This window comes from Microtus pennsylvanicus, chromosome 1, assembly GCF_037038515.1.
Source record: "Microtus pennsylvanicus isolate mMicPen1 chromosome 1, mMicPen1.hap1, whole genome shotgun sequence".
NCBI classification, from domain to species: Eukaryota; Metazoa; Chordata; class Mammalia; order Rodentia; family Cricetidae; genus Microtus; species Microtus pennsylvanicus.
In genome coordinates, this window is record NC_134579.1 from 205,569,695 (window position 1) to 205,590,576 (window position 20,882).

Below are 20,882 nucleotides of genomic sequence, written 5' to 3' on the forward strand. Positions count from 1 at the left end.
GAATGTACCATCTGCAGATGAAAATAACAGAATTCGGGTCTACACTTGGGTCCCATCTCCAAGATAAGGAAGGCACTATGTCTATGCAGATATTCTGAACCCCAAAAGCACTTCTGATCCCAAACGTGTGGGTTAGAAAACCCTTGGCCTGTATTTCCAACACACAGAAAATATAGAATGATACAATAGTCTATATTCTATATTATTCTATATTGTATCTCTGAAGCTTTCTTGTACCATATTTACTTTTTAAATTCCTCACATTTAAAAGACATTAAAGATCTCACTGAAAACCTCTTCTATGCCCTTCTCCGATGTCATTCTGCCCTGTGCAGAGTGATAGAATACACTTAGTGCCAGCACACCAGTTCTCTGGCGTGGCAGTGCAAGAACAATCTGGAATTGATTGAGACTGAGATTGTTATAAGGCATAAATACACCCATCCTGATATCATCCTCTCGTGTATTAAAAACTGGAGAAACAAATGGCTTAGATGCCAAGAGTCTGCGTCAGCACCGAAAAAGGAATGGGAGAGATGCAGGGTCAGTTAAGATAGACCAGCTTTCCCTGAATCCCTGTTTCATGGTAACTTACTATGAAATACGGTGCTCCATTTCCAAGCTGGCTTTGTTTTCTTTCCTGTTTTGCTGTATAGCAGTGATAGGGCAATGTTTTTCCTCTACCCCATCCCACCAGCCCTGAAATTGAAGTCTCTGGTTTGGTGTCTGGAATAAATCCCCAAATGATCAGAAACTGGGTTAGTTAAAAGAAACCACTTGAGCCCGAAAATCCCAAAGCTTTTACAAACTTGTATTGCCAACCAAAGGGAAAAATGCCAGCGTTCTTGGACTAGAGAAGCTGTCTAAACTGGAACTTGAATCTCTCTTTACGGATGAAGCATGAGGAAATGCAGGCAGTTCCTCCAAATTGAATTTTTATGTCTAAATTGTTGCTTGGCTGATTAAAATGATCAAAGCTCAAAGTAAAAATTTCCATTTTGCTTTGGATCTTTGTCTTCACTCCGTATGCCTATGTGGAGCCTTTGCTGGGCGCAAAATGCTGGACTGGGCCTAAGGACTGAGGCCTGAATGGCCCCGTTGTACAGCAGGGCAGTAAGTCATCTACTCGAGGACTGAACAGGATGCTTTGAGGGAACTGACAACCATGTGATTCATTTTGTTCCAGGGTCTAGTAAAATCATCACAAAATAAGCTAAATATGCCTTAAATCACAAAAAATTATCTTTGGACTGTGCTTTTTTTTTTAATGTAATACGATGATTCATTGGAACATAAAACAAGGCAGAGAGAGGCGGGATATTTTCTTTTTAGTACATTTTCAACTTACCGCCATGACTCCCAGCTTCACACAACAGTAGGAATCTTTTTGTGGACAGTCTTCTTTCTGGCAACTGGAGTTCAAGGCAAATGGTTTTTGTAGTGAGTTCCAGGACAGCCAGGGCTACAAAGAGAAACCCTATCTCAAAAACAAAAACAAAACAAGAAAGCAAAAACAAAAACCAAATAAACAGCAAGTCTAGTGTATCAGTGAGCCTAATGTGACATTTTCCATTCCCAGATGCACGTGAGTCTCTTTGGAAGCTGCAGATTAAAATGCCTTAGTTAGGTGGTAGGAGATGGAAGGGTTGCCTAGAGTCTGTGCCAGCCGAAAGAGGAGAAGCCTGTTCCGGATCCTCAGTCAACATAAAGCAGTATGACCTTGCAGTCATGCGACAGTTTCTGTGTTGGCCTCATGGCAGTGGGCAGAGAAAGCACCATGTATATTGCGATCTTGAAAGAGAACAAAGCTATTGCTATTTGTCCACTAGGCTGAGTTCAGAGGCCTGAGCTTGGGAAGGAAATGATGTCATTTTCTTGTTCGTGATCCCATTCAAACGAGAGGACAGATTTAGAATAATTACTCAGAGAAAAGAGGACAGACTAAGATCCTGAAAATAAGATGGCTGCAATTGGCTTTTAGCTCTGAGAGCAATCTCTGACTCTGTCCTCTGGGACGGGCAAGTTTCGTCGCCCACTGCTACACTATGGCCATTTCTATGGCCATTGGCCCATTAGCCTGCAATTCTGGGCGACCGGGCCTATTGCTGGTGCTTGGTTACTACACTGAGACCCCCACTGTACCCCACAGTCTTTCTGAATCCCCACACTCTCCATTGCTCACCAACCTCTGCCACAATGGCTTCCTTCCTACATCTCACACACAAGAACCAACCGCACTCATTCTGTCCTGAATTTGAGGCCTCATTTCTCAAATGACTTCTTTCAAATCTCTTCGTGCCTTCAAATATCAATCATCCCCCTCAGAGAATAAACTTTATGACCACCCAACCCTCCACCAACTCCCCCACCTCAGTTTCCCTGTTTTATTGACTTCAGACATAGCGCTCTTTTTATTGTCTCCACCTTACATGGTACCATGTGGTATTGTCTGTTTTATTAACATTGGTCACCTATGATCAGAACATAGGCACATGGATCGTAAGCAGGGCCTTTGTCATCTTTACCTGTCATGTCTGACAGGGAAGTCTCAGTCACTTTTGATTGAGTTTTGTTTGGATAGTAACCCCAAAGAAAGAGCATGGAAGAAGGAACCCCTACCATTCTTATTTGCATCGTGTTTATGTTATCCAATAAAAAGGCTGTAAAAGAAAGGTTGCCGGAAGACACCAAGAGAATCTCCCAGGTGGGTCTTTGGAAACTCCAGGGTTCACAATCTCATACTTAGCCTCCTTAAGTTTGCTGAGGAAATGCCCCCTTCAGTAGCCATACTTCTGTTGGAGTGCAAAGACAAGGTTCAGGAACCTTTCTTCTGTGCACAGCTTTGCCATTAATTATCATCTGTGTAATCTAAGACAAGCAGCTTTGTCTTCTTCTTTTTTTTTTTTTTTGGTTTTTCAAGACAGGGTTTCTCTGTAGCTTTGGAGCCTGTCCTAGAACTCCCTTTGTAGAGCAGGCTGGCCTCGAACTCACAGAGATCCTCCTGCCTCTGCCTCCCAAGTGCTGGGATTAAAGCAGCTTTGTCTTGATGAGCTATGATTTCCTCACTCTAAAGCTGGGTTGGGACTGTCGGACTCTGTATTCCCAGCTCTGTGGTTCTCAAGCAGTGAAGGCTGGGCATTCATTTATAGGTGAGGCGGGGTGAACCCCAAGACACTTCCTCTGCCCAGCAAGTCCACTTTCAGATAAAATTAGTGCCTGGAGAGAATGCTAGGAGCGTAGAATTTAGAGTGTGGGGAGTTACACATAGCCAAGGAATATTTCAAGCAAACTCAGAAATATAGTGTTCCAGAATCCTCTGAAAATGTTTATCTCCCCAGAGAGAAGATTGATATTGATAAGCCCAGACACGAATCCCCCAAACAAAGCCATCTTCCCTTCAGTAAACGAGAACCCCAACGTCAAAGACCGTGTCTTTCACTCTCTTTATCGCCTCCCTTTTCTCCCCCTCTCCCAGTGTTCAGGTCACAGTGGTCAGGTTTCAACTGTCTCTCTTAATTACGTCCGCCTTGCTATAAATAATAACAATAAAAATATCTGAGTGATACTTGCCAAAATAAAATTAACCTTGCAAAGGAGATGTTCTTAATAAGAATATTGGGGGGGAAATGTTTGAAATTAGGACATTGCAGTGGATTTGAAAGTGATAGGGTGGCCCATTTGGTATGGTTTCTGATGCCAGCGGACTCATCAAAATCCACCACTTACTGAGTTTCAGTGGACTATCAGAGGAAGTCACCCATGTCTGAAGAAACCATTAAAACACTCCTCATCTCCCAATGACATGTCTATGTGACTTCTTCGCTTTCAGTAGATTTCACCCCAAATAATAGATCACAGCAGGCTGGATTCAGAAGCAGGTAAGAGAATCCAGCTTGAGTTAGATGTGAGAAGTTACAAAAGTATAAAACATGTTCCTCACTCTTTTATAAAAACTTTCACAAATGAATATTTATATTAATATAATTGCCTTGTGTATCGGTTGATTAGTATTCAGTTTTAATTTCTAGTAGATTTTATATATGTGTGTGTGTATGTTTGTATACAATCCATTTTAAGACTATTTCAAAGTATAAATAGGTCCCATTACTTACAGTGGTTGAGTATTGCTATCTGAAAGTGAAGGTCTGTGCTCCCTCTGTGCACAGAGATTATAATCAGCATTATGGTTTCTTACTTGGAGTTGTCTTAGAATCACTGCTGCTGTGATAAAACAACTTAAGAGAGTGTTCTTGTTTACATGCTTGCCTGCTTGTTGATTTAAATATCCTGAATCACTGTTTTCTGAGGAAAGCCAAGGCGGGAATTCAACCCAGTCAGGAACCTGGAGGCGAGAACTGATGCAGAGGCCATGGAGGGTGTTGCTTACTGGCTTGTTTATCGTGACTTGCTCAGCCTGCTTTCTTGTAACACCCAGGACCATCAGCCCAGTGGTGGCTCCACCCACCACGTACTGGACCTTTCCCTACCAATCAGTAATTAAGGAAATACCCAACACGCTTGCCTGCAGCCCATTCTTATGGAGTGATTTTCTCAATTAAGGTTCCCTTCCCTTAGATGACATTAGCTTGTATCAAATTGACATAAAACTACCCAGGACAAATAAAGATTCCCAGGTTTTTTTAGGACAACTCTTGCATGGATGACAGAAGCCAAAATCATCAAGCAGCGGAACAAGAGCTCGACAGAAGACAAAGAACAACCAGAAAGATCAATGCCATTATCACCACCATCATCATCACCATCACCACCATCACCGTTATCATCATCATCACCACAATCACCACCATCATCATCATCACTGCTATCACCATCATCATCACACCATCACCATTATCATCATCATCACCATCATCACCACTGCTATCACCATCATCATCACACCAACACCATCATCATCACCACCATCACCATTATCACCATCATCATCACTATCATCATCACCACCATCACCATCATCATCACCACAATCACCATCATCATCACTGCTATCACCATCATCATCATCACCATCACCACCATCACCACCATCACCATCATCACCACCACCACCGTTATCATCATCATCACCATCATCATCACCATCATCACCACAATCACCACCATCATCATCATCATCATCACTGCTATCACCATCATCATCACACCATCACCATTATCATCATCACCATCATCATCACCACCATCACCACCATCATCACCACCATCACCACCATCATCACCACCATCATCACCACCATCACCACCATCACCACCATCATCACCATCATCATCACACCATCACCATCATCATCATCACCATCATCATCACTTCCATCACCATCATCACTTCCATCACCATCATCATCATCACCACTGCTATCAGCACCATCATCATCACTTCCATCACCATTATCATCATCACTTCCATCACTATCATCATCACCATCACCACCATCATCATCGCCATCATCACCCTATCCTTGTACTTCATAATAGAATATTTTGCACCTGTAAAATAAGAACAGATGCATAAAGAAACATCCAGGTAGCATGTTCAGACAGAAAACAATCCTAAATCCTCTAAACTTAAGAGTCTGGTGGTAGAAATTAGAATATTATCAAATAGATGGGAAATGAAGTTAAGATCTCCTAGAAACAGACAATCAGCAACATGATAAGAGAAAGGTGAGAAAAATTAGAAGATCAACCATAAGATCCAAAAGTGTGAGGAAGAGGACCTCTAACAGCCACATACCAAACACAGGATTCCAAAGCAGTCGGCTTTAAACTCCTTGGCCCCTGGATCCCTTGCATTCCTGCAGGTGATTAAGACCCACAAGCATATTTGTTTGGGTTTTATTATGTTTTGTTTATTGTGTTAGGAACTGAAGCTCAGAAATGATTAAACTATCAATTTATATTATAATAATAATAAACCCACACATTTTGCCAAGTGACTCGATGACTTTATGGGGTTTGGGGGTTTTGTTTGTTTGGGAGTCATTTTGCATTTCTGAAGCTCTCCTTACTGTTTAACTTCATAGCAAACATCAGCATCACTGTGTCTGCTCCTGGTTTTTCTGTGAGGCAAGCCAAGTCACAGAGCCTCTGGCAAAGTTCACTGTATTCTCAAGAGAAAATGGAATGGAAAACTGAGCATTTTTATGGATTAATGTCTTATGGGTGTCCTGAAGAGGGCAACGTTGGATGCTATATGAAGAGCAAGATCACATCCAAACTGCTAAATACGTGGTCAGAGACCAGACCCAAAGCTGATCAGCACAGAGTCTCAGAATTATGTTAGGAAAGGAAGAAAGAGAGAAAGAAAGAAAGAAAGAAAGAAAGAAAGAAAGAAAGAAAGAAAGAAAGAAAGAAAGAAAGAAAGAAATTCTAAAAACTTACAGAAAAAAAGGGACCAATTAGGGAGAAAGGTGAATGATACTAAATTCTCAACGTCAGTATTTGAATTCCTGAGGCTCCAGGAACATTCAGAAAAAATTAGCCCAATTAAGAATCCCCTGTCACATGGCATCGTCAGCCCAGGTGATGGGAGGAAGACTGAAGATTGACCTCTTGTCACCATCACTCAGGAAGCTTCCAGAAACTGCATTCTCCGGAAATGGAAGGGCACAGAGCACCCAATAGAGGCAGCAAACCAAGGTCACCAAAACGGTCACCCAGCTGCCCAGCACCTGGGGAATGGCCCATGACTGGCAGAAGAGTAGACCGCGGGCTATAGAACGGAAGCTGCCCAGTATCAGTACACCCCAGGAGGGACCCCACCCGAGAAAATGTTTGGTTGCGGTGGGTTGAGATTTCTCCTCCTCACACACAGTTTGGCTGTGAATTAGGAAGGAGTACTTTGAAAATGAGCGAGAGACATGGAAATGAGAAAGCTTTTGTGACTTAAAAGGTTAATTTTTGTTTGTTTGTTTTTGTTTTTCAAAGCAGGGTTTCTCACTATCTTTGGAAATCACAATAGACCAGACCGACCTCAAACTCAGAGATCTGCCTGCCTCTGTCTCCCTGGTGCTGGGACTAAAGACATGTGCCACCACTGCCCAGTTTAAGATTAATTTTTTAAAAATTTTTTTTCAAATGCCACAGTTATAGGACTGAAGAGGTAACGGATCTCCTTTTTCTTTAGCTATGCGTTTTTCCCCCATCTGCACAGAGGTAAACATTTTTGTTAATTTTGTTTACCCAATGGTGTAAAAACAAGACAACAATCTTAAAACTCTTAAAACAGATTGTTTTAACTCCAGGGAAGCTATAGTCCTACAAGAAAGGAAAGGCTTATAGTACATGCTAAACCTAAACTAGGAATATTATTTCCATGATATTCTCATTGTCTTAAAAATGTGAATTTGGACATTTGATCTTTTCAGATTGCAAAATACACCGCGTTAAGAAGATTAGGGGTGGGTCTTTAAGACAATGAAGAAGGAAACACTAAAACTGAAAAAATAAATAATAAAAACCCATCGTCGGAGTCCTTAGAGATAGAGACCTGATCCAACAGGAACAATAAATACGTCTCAGCAGGGGCCACTGAGAATTCGAAGCACAAAGCAAGGAATGATTTTGTCCATTGAACTGTTTGTCTTTTTATTAAATGTATAGCACATAACATTTTTAAAAATCAGCACCTGACATTAAATTACACTGTGTAATGCAACTCAGAAATGTGCCACTTACCCCAAGAATATCTAGTGAGCAAGCAACTCCACCTTCAGGATTGTGTGCAACACTGGGAGCTTAAACAGTTAGTTAGATCGCTAGCCATGCAGCACGGTGGTCCTGCCACTAGAGCTTTATGAGTTTATGTTTCAGCAGAGATGCTGCCTCTCATGGAGTATCTGTCCTCTGAAACACTCCTTTTATTGACAATTTTGTTAGTATCATTTGAGCACCTTAGTCTTCACATGCAACAAGAATTCACTGAAACTGGGAACTTATCCCTCTTTGCTTCGTGTGTGTGTGTGTGTGTGTGTGTGTGTGTGTGTGTGTGTGCACATGCATGCTGGCACCTTGCACAGCATGGATACCTAGGCCCTTCTTCAATGAGTGAATGTTTGTGAGCAACTTCGGCAACTGACGACAAATGTCTGGGAAATAATTCTTATGCAGGTGTATCTCTGGTGTGGGAACTGCTGGTCCAGTCTGTGTCTAAACTCCTACTCCACCCATGATCTTGGGCATCTCTTAACTAAGCCTTGGACACAGTGGCAATAGACCTGTGGCCCAATTACCTGAGTCCTTATAAATGCCATTAAGAAGGTTTAAACCTTTAAATTCTATAAAATGTCCTCAACCTGAAGGCCACTATTTAATACTTCCTGGCTATGTGTTTTGTTTTATTAGTGAACTTCTTCAAGATCTGGAAAACTGTGAAAACGATCCTGTGGCCATAGCAGAATGTTTTGTGTCAAAGGTAAGTACCATTTATTTTTCAGGGCCAACCAAGGCAGAAAGCATGTGCAGTTTGTTTTCTTCTTAAAGGTAGGATCAGTGGTTATTCAATATTGAATTAAGGTAGCCAACCAATCATAAACTTTTTTGTTTTCCTAGCTGTGTGTGTGTACATTTATAGAGAAGGGGGCTGTTAGCTCTAGTATTCCTATAGTTTGTATAGTAGTTGGATAATGTTACTAATTCTTTTCTTGGAAAGACTTAAAGTTTGAGATGGGAGAATCTAGAATAGAGAATGTTTTTTTAAAAAAAATCCATATAGATCCATATACCATACCTCTAAATTCGCTCCAAAAATTCCCAAGAATCTACATGTTTTTGTTGGTGTTGTGTGGTACTAGTCTGGTTGATGCTACTACCCTTTAAGGGGTAAAGAAGAGCAAACGTGATTTCCTAAGTCTTAAAAGTACCCTGGGTTTCCTATTCTTCTTCTGTGTCGCATGACTTGACATGGACTTGACATGAAGACAGGTGTCAGAAGTTCATGCTCTGAGCTTGGCAGGCTGATATTCTGAAGCAGTGCACATGCTGTCTGGCACACACAGAATCCTGTCTCGTTCAAGTTTCGCTTTGAGACTCAACAACTTTCCTGTGGAAAACCTCTGGGAGAAATCAACTTGCAGAAGAACTTTATGTGATTTCCGTATGAAGGTTTGAAGTGGGCGAGATTGAAGCAGGTTCATAGTAGTCCTTTGAAACCAACCATCCATTAACATCTCATTTAGAGCCCTGAAGAGTCCAAGATGACTAAGGTGTTACCCCAGCCTTTGCTGGCTCTAGATTGTTCCACACAGTTAGCTCTGGTGGCCACAGACCTATCTTCGTGGCTGGGAATTCAAAGTTAACAGCTCTCTGGGTTCGACTGAAACCACTAAATGGCACTCAGTGGGCTTGTATATAACCCCCTCCTGTCTTTTCATAGCTTGTGTGTGTTCCCATATAAAATGTTGGTACACAGGTGCTTACACACACAAGATTTTTTCCATAGCCACCCTCTTTGTAATGGGTTCTCTTATACGGTAGGAAATGAAAGAAATGAAAATGGGGGAAATGGTGTAAAAGCAAAAAGAGCGTTTCAAAGAAGATCGGCATCTGTGCAATACTGACGTCTCAGAGAATGCTCGGCTTCTACTGCTAACTGTAGTCACAAGCTGATTAAAGTGCTTCCAACGTTCGCTTAACTCTGCCTTAATTGCTCACATAAAAGTTTGTTTATGTGCCTCCCTGCCAAGTCCCAAATCTCATTTTTCATTGTAATATTGCCAAGTTTAATTAGAAGACCAACTTGGGAGCTCGACTCTTTCACACGGGAGCAGGAGTCGGGAGGGCGTGCCGGCTCTGTGCGCCCCGCTTCTCACTCAGCACCCTGACATTTAGACGGGGTTACGTCTCTCTGAACCGCCACCAGCTGCTCTTCTCAGGGAGGGATGGAAAATTGCTTTAATTGAGAGGTCATTAGCAAAAGAGGTAAAGCTGGCAGTTGACTTTGCCTTTATGGGAATCGCTGGGGCTTTCACAGAGCACAGTCTTTGGCCTGGCTTCCCTGTGTGGTGTGTGTAGGCTAATGAAGTCCTAGCCAAAGAAAGAAAATACTGTTCCATCTTACTGATTGCTTCCAGAAGAATCAGGAGGACACTGAGGGACAGCAATAAGCGTTCTCTCCTGGGCCTGATGCCCCATATGTATTGATCTGCACTCAGGACTCTGGGAGCATCTTGAAAGACTTGAGTTTGTCCCCAGATTGCCTTCTCAGCCATCCTCATGCGCATCCCTCACTGGACTGTCAGCACGGCTTACTCTGGGCAGCTGAAGGAGAGATTGCCTGACTTCTTAGTTCCCTTTGCCCTCCTCTCCCTTTGCGCTCAGTCACCTCCCACGAGCGCTCTTCTTCTTTCATAGCCGAGGAGAATGAGAACTCATTCACACAGAAGGATGCGACCAATACTCCCTGCACGTAAATGCATGTGTGCGTGCACACACATGTATATACATAATACACACAGACCACACGGGCCACATGTTAGAATTATCATCCAAAAATTTCTGGTGTTGAAAATCCATGTAAAGTCACTATTATGTTCCCCATATGCTACCTACCTGTGTATTGTCCAAGAAAACGTCGCTGGAACCAAAGACTGTAAGGGAGATGGGGGAGGCGGGTGAGAGAGAGAGAGAGAGAGAGAGAGAGAGAGAGAGAGAGAGAGAGAGAGAGAGAGAGAGAGAGAGAGAGAGAGAGAGAGAGAGAGAGAGAGAGGGAGGGAGGGACTTTGTGGCAGAAAAGCACTAAAATCATGGACTTCTTTCCTCTGTCACCCATTCAGCAGCAGTTGGGTGTCCTGTGTGCTCTCTTTGCCATCCCTGTACCCTAAAGCTTTGCGTTTTGCATAATTACCTCCTTTTGCATGCTAATTATAATCTAAAAGAGTTGAATAATTAGAAAGTAATATCTGCTTTTTTCTAATTTGAATATTTCCCTAAATGCATGTTTAAAAGGGTTTGAGCTGGCATTATACAATGAATAATGACATTCAAGCATTAACAGACTTAGGGACTGTTGAAAATATATATGTATATACACATATATATGTAGTGGCATTTCACTTTTATTTTAATAAATAAAACCTGCCTGAAGATCAGAGAGTAAAACAGCCCCACTGGTCAGCCTTACTACCTAGGCAGTGGGTAACACACACCTTTAATCCCAGTAGCCACACTAGTTGCCAGAGAAGCTAGATGGAGAGTGCCTTTAATCCCAGTGGTGCACGCCTTTGATCCCAAAACTAGAGAGGAATATAAAATGGGAGGCGACAGCTCTCAGACACAGTCTCATTCTCAGATTCCTGGTCAGGATTGTCATTTTGGACTGAGGTCGAGGTAAGAACGAATGGCGCTGCTTTGCTTTTCGGGTCTTCTGGTTGAACCCCAGTATCTGTCTCTGAGTTTTTATTAATTGCGTTTTATGTATGTATGTGTATGTATATGTGTGTACGCATATATGTACATATACACAATGAATATATATGTATGTATATGTATGCATACATGTGTATCCATTGTTTGTAAAGTCTGAAGATGTTTGCACGTCTAGGGTCAAACCTGCATTTAATCATCTGTTAAGAATGTGCCCCTGATAGAGAGCAAATATCTAGATCAGGGACAGAGTCACAATGTCATAAAATTGAGAAGCCCTAGGGCCTGACTAAGAACTAGTGTATGTAGGTTGACTATATGTCTCAACTGCAGTGTATCTTCATGCAGCCCATTGTTTTCAGTGTGACATGTCCCATGATTCTAAAGGTCTCAAGACATGAGGCTAGGGAGCTGGATGCTGGTCTATCCCAGGGTGAGAGAAGAACAGTGACCCCCCACCCCGAGTCAGTGTGGAGCAGTGGGGGAAGCTTAGTCAGCTGTAGGCTTGCTGAAGGACCTGAGGAAATCTCTTTGCTTTTCTCATCCCTGGAGCCAGGGCCATCCTGCATAGCCAACAAATGTCTAACTATATATAGAGAATTCAAGTGGAGGCTGTAGTGGGGCAGGTGTTTGCTAGTCTCATAGGATAGCATTTGCCGTGTGAACCTGTAGGGCCATGGCCCATAGAACCTATACTTTGTCCAGAGAGGCCAAAACTCAAGTTATTTATGTTCTCCGATGCCTAGAAGTAGACAGCTAATTTAGGAATTATAAAGTGCTATATTGGAAAATGTGGTACTAGGTTTAAAACGGTGTTTAGGCTGTAAGGAAACAGATTGAATGGAGCGGAATCTGGCCGAGTCTAGTATTTAGAAATTGGAATTTACCCTGTCACCTACCAATCCTGCTGCCAGAACGCTATTCATAGGATAAACTGACAAAATGTCAACCAGTCTGACATGATACTTGGCACTGGTACTGGATCCTCCCAAGACTACAGACAACCTAAACAAAAACCTGCTTGAATACTCTTTTGTATGCTCAGCCAAACAATGGAGTACAGTGGAGCTATGCAAGCAAACAAGAAATGTCTCCATACACTGCTTGCGGGAGGGGGAGGCCGTTAAGTGTGCCCAGCACAAGCTTCTCAAAGCACGGTCCCTGTACCTGTGACATCAGTGTCACAGGGGAGCTTGATAGAAATGCTTGCAACCAACTAAAGAAAAAATTGGGGTTCGGTCCAGTTATCTGTTTTCATAAACCTTCCAATGACGTCTACTTAATTTCACTCCTACATGTGATTTGCTTATCTGATAAAGGGATGTCTGTGTTTAAAAACAGGATGACTGATAAGATTTAAATTATAGGAGAAAGGAACTGGATGTGGAGGCTGAAATCTAAGAGGAGAATCAGGAGGTCAGGGCCATCCTCAGCTACATAGCAAATTTGAGGCCAGCCTGGATCACATGAGACTCTATTTCAACAAACAAGAAAACTGAGGAAAGGAAGGAATTACCTAGCATGGAGCAGAATGAGTTAGCTTCTCTGAATATGTCTTTATATGGAAACCTGGATTTGCATGTAAATAATTCAAAAACCCAAAATTAAGGCTTTAAAAATCCAGGTCTGTACACCAAGAGTAAAATGAAGCAAGCACAAAAAGGTGTGCATGCAGCTGGTAGGCAGCCATGCAAAGGAATTTCTAACAAACTTGAAAAATATGTGGTGGCCAAAATACACCCAACACATGTTTATGGTTATGTCCCTGTTCTCCTGTGGAAATTATAGTGTGCTCTGGGATGGTGCAAGCAAGTACTAATGTTAGTGCCCTTGGGGAATGAAATTACCAGGAGAAATAAAATATAGAAGCAGGAATGTTCCAGAATAATTAACCCTGTGGTTCTGAATCTGAATGACAGGTATTGTCACCCTTACCCCAAACGCTTAGGATCAGAACAATTTCAAATGTTTTCAGGTTTCAGGAACCTTTCATGTACATAACGCAGTATTTTAGGGATAAGATGCAAGTGTGGACACAGAATACAAGAACGCTTCCTCTGCACCTACACTGAAGTGATTCCGTATAATATTTTCAGTGCAGCTGTGGCTGCTGCTTCCCAGAGTGTGAACTCAGGAGTGAGTTTTCCATTTGTTTCATCATACTCATTCTCAAAGATTTGGATTCTTAGCATTTTTTAAAAAATATTGTATTAGTATGGACCAAGTTTCCTTTAAAATCTCTTAGAAAAACAATATTTCTAACTTTGTCCATTGAAAAGCCCTAAAAATAATGATAATCCCAATAGCTAGAGCATTCCTGATACCCAGACTTGTCTCCAAATACGACTTGCTACAGAGGGCCAGGGTTCTGGGAAGCATGGGTGTGGTTGGTTGGGAATTCCAGGAGATGTTCTGGAATATTTTATCGCACATAAACCATGAAGTATCTGAAGATGCCAGGTCATGTCACAGACACACAAAAGCTGGCATCAGAGAAGAGGTGCCTACTGGGCAAAGACTGGTTGTTAACCTGACTACCTTTGGAATTAACCAAAACCTAACTGGCCGGGCACACCTGTGAGGGATTCTTTTTTCTTAGTTAAATCATTTGAAGTGAGAAGATCCAATTTCAATCTAGATCTTTAGAGGTGGGAAGATCCACCTTTAATCTGGGCCACACCTTCTTCTGGCAGGCTATGTAAAGGACATGGAAAAAGGAAGCTCGCTCTCTCTCTCTCTCTCTCTCTCTCTCTCTCTCTCTGTCTGTCTGTCTCTCTCTGTCTCTGTCTCTCTCGCACGCGCGCGAGCACGCTGTTTGCTCTCACTCTCTCTGGCAAGTCTATTCCTTGGCATTAGAACCTACATCTTTGGGATTCTGGTGTCTACTGAAAACCAGTTGAGATGCTCAGCATCATAGACTGAACCGGATTCTCAGACCTTCCAGTGATGTCCAGACAGCCATTGCTGGACTAACTGAACCACAGCCTATAAGCCACTTTAATAAATTCCTTCCTAGATAGATGGATGGATCCATTCTATAAACTCTCTTCCTCTAGAGAATCCTAACTAATATAACAAGTAAAGATAGTTCATTGAAAACAACTGAACCTCATTAAATAAATATGTTCCTATTATGAACTTACAGTGTCATTAAAAATCAGGCTCTTTATGGGATATTAAGAAACCAACACTGGGTTTTGATCCCACTGTACGTACTGGCTTTGTGGGAGCCTAGGCTGTTTGGATGCTCACCTTACTATACCTGGAAGGAGGTGGGAGGTCCTTGGACTCCCCACAGGGCAGGGAACCCTGACTGTTCTTCAGGATGATGAGGGAGAGGGAGTTGATTGGGGGAGGGGGAGGGAAATGAAAGGCAGTGGCGAGGAGGAGACAGAAATCTTTAATAAATAAAAAATAATAATAAAAAATGGTGAGAGTTTTTCCAAATCAAAGATTAAATAGCAACCAGCCTGTATTTTGAGTATTTGTACAATAAAATGCTGAAACTTGGATAGGCAAAAAAAGAAAAAAAACACATTATTCTGAGAATAACATAGAAGGACTAACTGAACTAGAAACATCACCATTAGTAACCCCTAGAATCAGACCTAAATACTAATTACCAATGGCTGTTAACATCACACAAAAAAGATGTCCAGGCATATGTGCCCCCTGATGGGAGTATAGTGCAACCTATGGTAGATTTTGCCAAAATATAAGACCTCCATCTGAGAAAACCTCTATTAGAACTCAGTAGTGCAATGGACAGGACACAGAGAAGACTTTAGTGTGTCACCAGGACCACTGAGACAGGGACCTTATGGATGCAATGAATGTTGTGGTTTCTTCAGCAACTAAATTACAAGGTAAAAACCAGTCAAGACTTTGTAAAGATCAATGGATGGTGGAGGATTCGCCAAAGATGCTGAGATGCTGGGTTCCAGCCCAGTGTTACAAAGCAAGCAAACAAGCAAAAACAATCAGCCAGTTGATAACATTTGCTGTGTACGAACCTTCTATGGGCTTCAAGTCAAACAGTAGACTGTGAAAGGAAAGGAAATCAAACCAGGAAATGTGCACAGTTATTGGCACGCCTCATATTATGGAATTATTTAAGGATGACCATGGAATTGTGACACTTCTTGACTAATGCTGGAGACAGGGGCTGGAGAGATGGCTCAGAGATTAAGAGCAGTATCTGCTCTGTTTAAGGACCCAGGTTTGATTCCCAGCACCCACGTGGTGGCTCACAAACATCTGTAAATCTAGTCCCAAGGGATCTGAAGCTGCCTTTTGAGTCCCAAGGGCACCATGCTTACATGTGGCTCTTAGACATGCATGCTGGCAAAACACCCATACACATAAAAAGTATGGTGTGGGAGGTCCTTCTTTCTATGCATTGCTTGTATTGGTTAATGGATAAAGAAACTCCCTTGGCCTGATAAGGCAGAATTTAGGTAGGTGGAGAAGACAGAACTAAATTCTGGGAGGAGGAAAAAAAGTCAGAGAGACGCCGTAGATCCCCCAGAGACAGAAGCTGGGAATTTTCCCCAATAAGCCACTGCTACGTGGCAATACACAGATTAATAGAAATGGGTTAAACTAATATGTAAGAATTAACCAATAAGAAGTTAGAGCTAATGAGCCAAGCGATGATTTAATGAATACATTTCTATGTGGTTATTTCGGGGCTAAGCTAGCCAAGCGGCCAGGACAAACAAGCAGCCCACTTCTTGCAACAATTGGTGCCCACCTGGACAACAATTCTCACCCTTCCCCTTCCTCCCTTTTTTTCTTCCTCCTCTCTTTCTTCACCTTCTCTTTTCTCTCCTCCCCCTTCCTCTATGATTCCCTCCCTCCTTTCTCTTTTGGACAGTCTTAGTGTTCAGTCCAAGCGGACGTCAAGCTCCCAGTCCTTCTGGCCCCGCCTTGTACCACCGTGACTGACTTGACAATTGATTTCTTTCCTTACCCCAATCCACAGAAGGAAAAAGCCAGTCTCCTATCTCTTTAGAAAACTTAATTGACATCATTCTTCATTGACCTAAGTGTGCTCTATTTCCTTCTCTTGTGATCCAGTTTGTAATATCTGACTGATTTCATAATCAATAAGTACAATAACATAAGAAGCAATGGTTGCTTTCTATTTCTATGGAATTGTTACCCTACCTTTTTAAAGAGCTGTCCGACTCAGTCAGTATCAATGTATTATTTCCTATAATAAGAATTCACAGCTGAAAGACTAAGATAGCCTTGGAAGTGAAGATTTTTTAGGGAAGGTCAGATGGGATCCATTTGCTAATCAAACCTTATTGCTTTTGAGTCATGGCTGCTGTGCTAGGTGCATGTAGGTGAGTAGACTTAGGCTCTGCTCTCGGGTGATATTCAGTAGGAGAGAGGAGTCAACAGGGATTATCTGTCAGGAAGACAAATGTGGCCCCTGCCCTAACCCTGGTAAGCCAGACAGGTACACAGAAAACATCAGTGCCATTTGGTCAGTGCTCTCAGATATGAACGCTGGATAGATATGGTGGATGGCCACAATTAGAAACAGTTGGCTCAACCCAAAAGCTCAAGGAAAGCTGCTTGGGAGAAATGCAGCTTAGACTCATTCCCAAGGCAGTGGCTAGGCAGTGAGAAAATCAGCAATAGCCATGGGAAGAGAGGGCTACATATGCAGGGCTTGAGTGTATGCAGCAGCTCTCATGTGTACTCCAACATAGTCTTACTGTATGGTGTGTAAATATAACCTACTTATATGTCCATAAACACCTTGGGGAAAAATATTATTTTCATCTCTTCCTGTCTTCAGAATCATTGAGACACAGTAGGTGTTCAGAGTGTTTATTGTACTTCATGCAACATGGATTACATTATATGGATTCTGGGTAAAGAGAAGTAGGCACAGATGATGGCCACACAGGTTCAGGGGGCAGACCAATGTGACTGGAACAATAGAAGCCTAATTGCTGTCGCCGGTGTTGTTTTTGAATGAACGGTGTTGTTTTTGAATGAACGCTGTTGTCTGTGCTCCTGGGCTTATGAAAGTCTCTTTTGTTTCCTCGCAGAGTGAAGAGTTCCACATTTATACCCAGTATTGCACCAACTACCCAAGGTATGGCTTGGAAAGGGGTGGAGTCCTCCTCTCTTTGTTCTGTTTCAAGTCATTAGATGCAGTGTCAGGCACTGTATGCCTGGCCCTGTGCTGAAGACCAGGGAAATGCAAAAATGCGGAGAACGGTCTGTGGGGATCTCAGATATTGTTTGGTGCCTTTTAGACTGGGAGGATCCATGGAGCTGGAGTGGGAAAAAAATCATAAGCAACGTAGAGTAAGACCAGGAACATCACTGCACAGCTTCAAAGGAAGAGTGATATATCTGTGTGGTTGCATAGGGCTCTCTACTTCTCTGTTAACCTTTTATTATGTGTGCCTCATTTTGAAGATGTACTTGTGTAACATAACTGGGAAGAAAAGAAGTTCTGGTTTTGCTTGGTAAGCTTTATGAGTTTTCCAAGTTTTATAAAGTTCAGCAAGCACAAGCACGGGTCCTGAACAGTCAGCATGAGGAATGGGAGCTTCCAGGCTCCAGGGGCTGTTGGCTTCATTTTGCTCGTTTCTAAGATTGGAGATGGGAGAGCAGTTCAAGGAGCAGCCTGGACAATGTACAGATCGCTGAGTAAGAGCCAAAGACAAGGCTACGTGTAGCTCTAGGCATTTCTCTTCCCTCCCCCAAGACATTTATTGGGTGTTTGAGTCCTCAGCAGCGTTAAAAGCTATAAACGCAAATGCTAAGTTAAGCACGCACAGTGATACAGAGATTCTGGGGGATTAAAGGGATGCAGGACACCCACCCCAGTGCTAGAAACCCAATTGAGTCTTACCAAGTGCAAATCCATCACCACCCCTTCCTTCTTCCCATTTTATGGGTGACCCTGCTGAGAGACCCATGACAAACTGACTCCACAGGGTCCTGTAGCTGACGAATGGCCCAGTGAGGATGTCAACCAAGTTGCTCCAGTCTCAGGCCACCCACCACGGTATCTTCATAAAGTTCTGGAGCTTTCTGTGAAGTCATGATCAACAGGCTCTTGCAGCCCAGCCAGAAAGAGGGCTGGGGTGACTTGCACACTCTTGGTCAATCTTGGCACAGTCGTCCACAGGAATACAGTGGCTGCTGAGGGAAGGAAGGGCAAACACCCCTAACCTGCAACCCAGGAGTTGCCTAAAAGGCTAGTGTGTAGTAACTAGCCTGAAGTTCAGAATTACTTTTAACCACCACTTCTCATTGTAAAGATTTAGTCTTCTGTAAACAGTGTTCAGGAGGTGACACCATGGTTATTCATTTAGATGGACAGCTGTCCTTACCCCAGGTTTCTCTTAAAACAAAAACCCCACATGCATATTCAAGCATTTGCCATAATTCAGGTCTATAGACTCACCCATACTTTGCAAGGTTACACTTAAGCATTTTTTTTCTCTGATACAAAATGAACTATGGGATGCATCAACTAAGTCTCATGGTCCGTAATCCAAAACGCCATGCAGCAGAGGAACCATAGAGTCAGCCCCCAGCCTGTCCACAAAAGTTCTTCCCAAGCAAAAGGGGAAGCTGTTCAAACTGACAAATCAGTGAGGTGCTAGGGCTGACGGTCAAAGGGGCTGGTTCTGGAGGTCTGTTTGTGTTCATATTGCTGTGAACATACCATCCAAAGACGCAACCTCAATATGGAAACTTTCCAAATCAAAGCTTCAGAAGGCTCTTCTGGCTTACTGATGAAATCCTCCGCTTTGCCATCACGGGCTGTTTTGGGATCCTGGGAAAGTGAGCTCATGCGTGCAAGAAGGATTTTCAGAGCCTGTCATTCATGCTGCAATCTTCCGTGCTCAGGGCAGAGCTGCAGAAACTAGGACCCAGCATTCCTGCCTTCAAGCAGCTCGTATGCTTTGGAGGGGCAGAACCCGATTGCACATACCAATGAAATAGTATAATAAGGGTGATTAAATACCCGAGTGGGAATTAATATGGTATGAACTTGGTAACATGCAGTGGAAGCTAAAGACATGTAAAGTAACAGGAAATAACCCCAGTGGGGATAGTTAAGGACACTTTCCTGGAGATTGTGTGTTTTGATTTTGAGTCTGCCTTTAAAGAAATGTCCCGTGTTAACAGAGGGACATTCTCAATGAAGAAGGCATGTCCAGTTCTTGTCCAGTGTGTGACTTTCATATCTACAAAGAAATATTTCCATGCCTGTCTCCAGGCAGTTTGCCTGGATACTTGATGTTCCCATGTCCCTGTCTTAGCAAGTCAAGAGTACCAAGATTTTTCTCCCCACTTGAGACCCAGGCTGGTGGTTCTAAATGTGGCAGGCACACCTTGGCAGGTGACTTCTTCCTTCATGCCAATCATACCCCAATGATTTCACTGTGGAGAGGGACAGGAAGGTCCCTCCCTCCTTCCCCGGGGGACAGACACAAAGGAGGTCATACAATTGTCCTCAGATGCCTGCCCTATTCCTGAGATCTCCAGGCACCTGGAGTGTCCTGTGCCCTGATTTGCAGTAGATTCCGGTCTTGAGCAAGAGTGGGGCCATCAGTCAACCACCAGGCTCCTGAGCAGCTGCACCTGATTCCAGAAGGCTTCAGAGAAATGCCCAGGTCACACAATGAGGACTTTAAAATTCAGGACTCAAGGGAGAAATAAATCCATTTAAGCTGATCTTTTCTAAAGCAGATAGCACAAAGGGATTGTAACAGGTTAATTACAAGACTTTCCACGGAGTCTTATTTTATTGTTTGACTCCCTCTGACTGTCTCAATTAATCCTGGAAACATGCCAGAGACTTGGGGAAGAAAAGAATAAAATGATTCCCACCTGCATCCAGGTTATACCGTAACATCAGGATTTTAATTTGCGCATGTGTGTGATGTAGGATTCTATCAACTAGCTTGATGTGGAAGGGATAACCATTGTTAGAACTGTTGCATTAAGATGCGTTGGAGCTACATATTACTTTGGGAACTTCAGAAGGGATTCTAGCCCCCTCTTCTATTATCCTGCAGTGACATATCAAGAAAGAGGAGAAGACTGATGGTAAAGGGGGCAGGTAGTCAGAGTTCCTCTGAGAAAATTCAACTCCTAGAGAGTGGTATGGTAGGCACATTTCACAAGCCATCTGAGGCGGGTAACAAGTGTCCTAATAGGAGACAAAGTCTATGCTAAATAAAGAAACTGTTTTGTCTTAAACCAGGGATGCTGTGCCTTATAACCTAGCCTGTGGGAACTGGGTCCAGATGTGCACCATGAGAACTGTACAAAGGCATCTGGATGGGGCACGTGTAGGGGCTAACATTCAAAACAAATGTCTCTTGTCAAGCTACAGTGTCCTGGCATGGGACGGTGTGTTCTTGGAGCCCAAACCCATGGTTCTATGCCACTGAGTTCAGTTCCCTTTTCTAGTTCAACCCATCCAAAGGGACACCTTTCTCTGACTTGCT

The 20,882-nt window shown here is 42.8% G+C and overlaps 1 protein-coding gene across 5 annotated transcripts in view; it reads left to right on the forward strand.

The window, feature by feature from the left end:
• The window catches only part of Plekhg1 (pleckstrin homology and RhoGEF domain containing G1), a 216,957-nt gene that overhangs the window by 164,829 nt on the left and 31,246 nt on the right, over positions 1–20,882 (forward strand). For all 5 annotated transcript variants that reach the window (XM_075949674.1, XM_075949703.1, XM_075949680.1 and 2 more), the window contains 2 exons: positions 8,365–8,434; positions 17,451–17,497. In XM_075949674.1, coding sequence (XP_075805789.1) covers positions 8,365–8,434; positions 17,451–17,497 — 117 coding nt within the window. The remainder of the gene's footprint in view (positions 1–8,364; positions 8,435–17,450; positions 17,498–20,882) is intronic.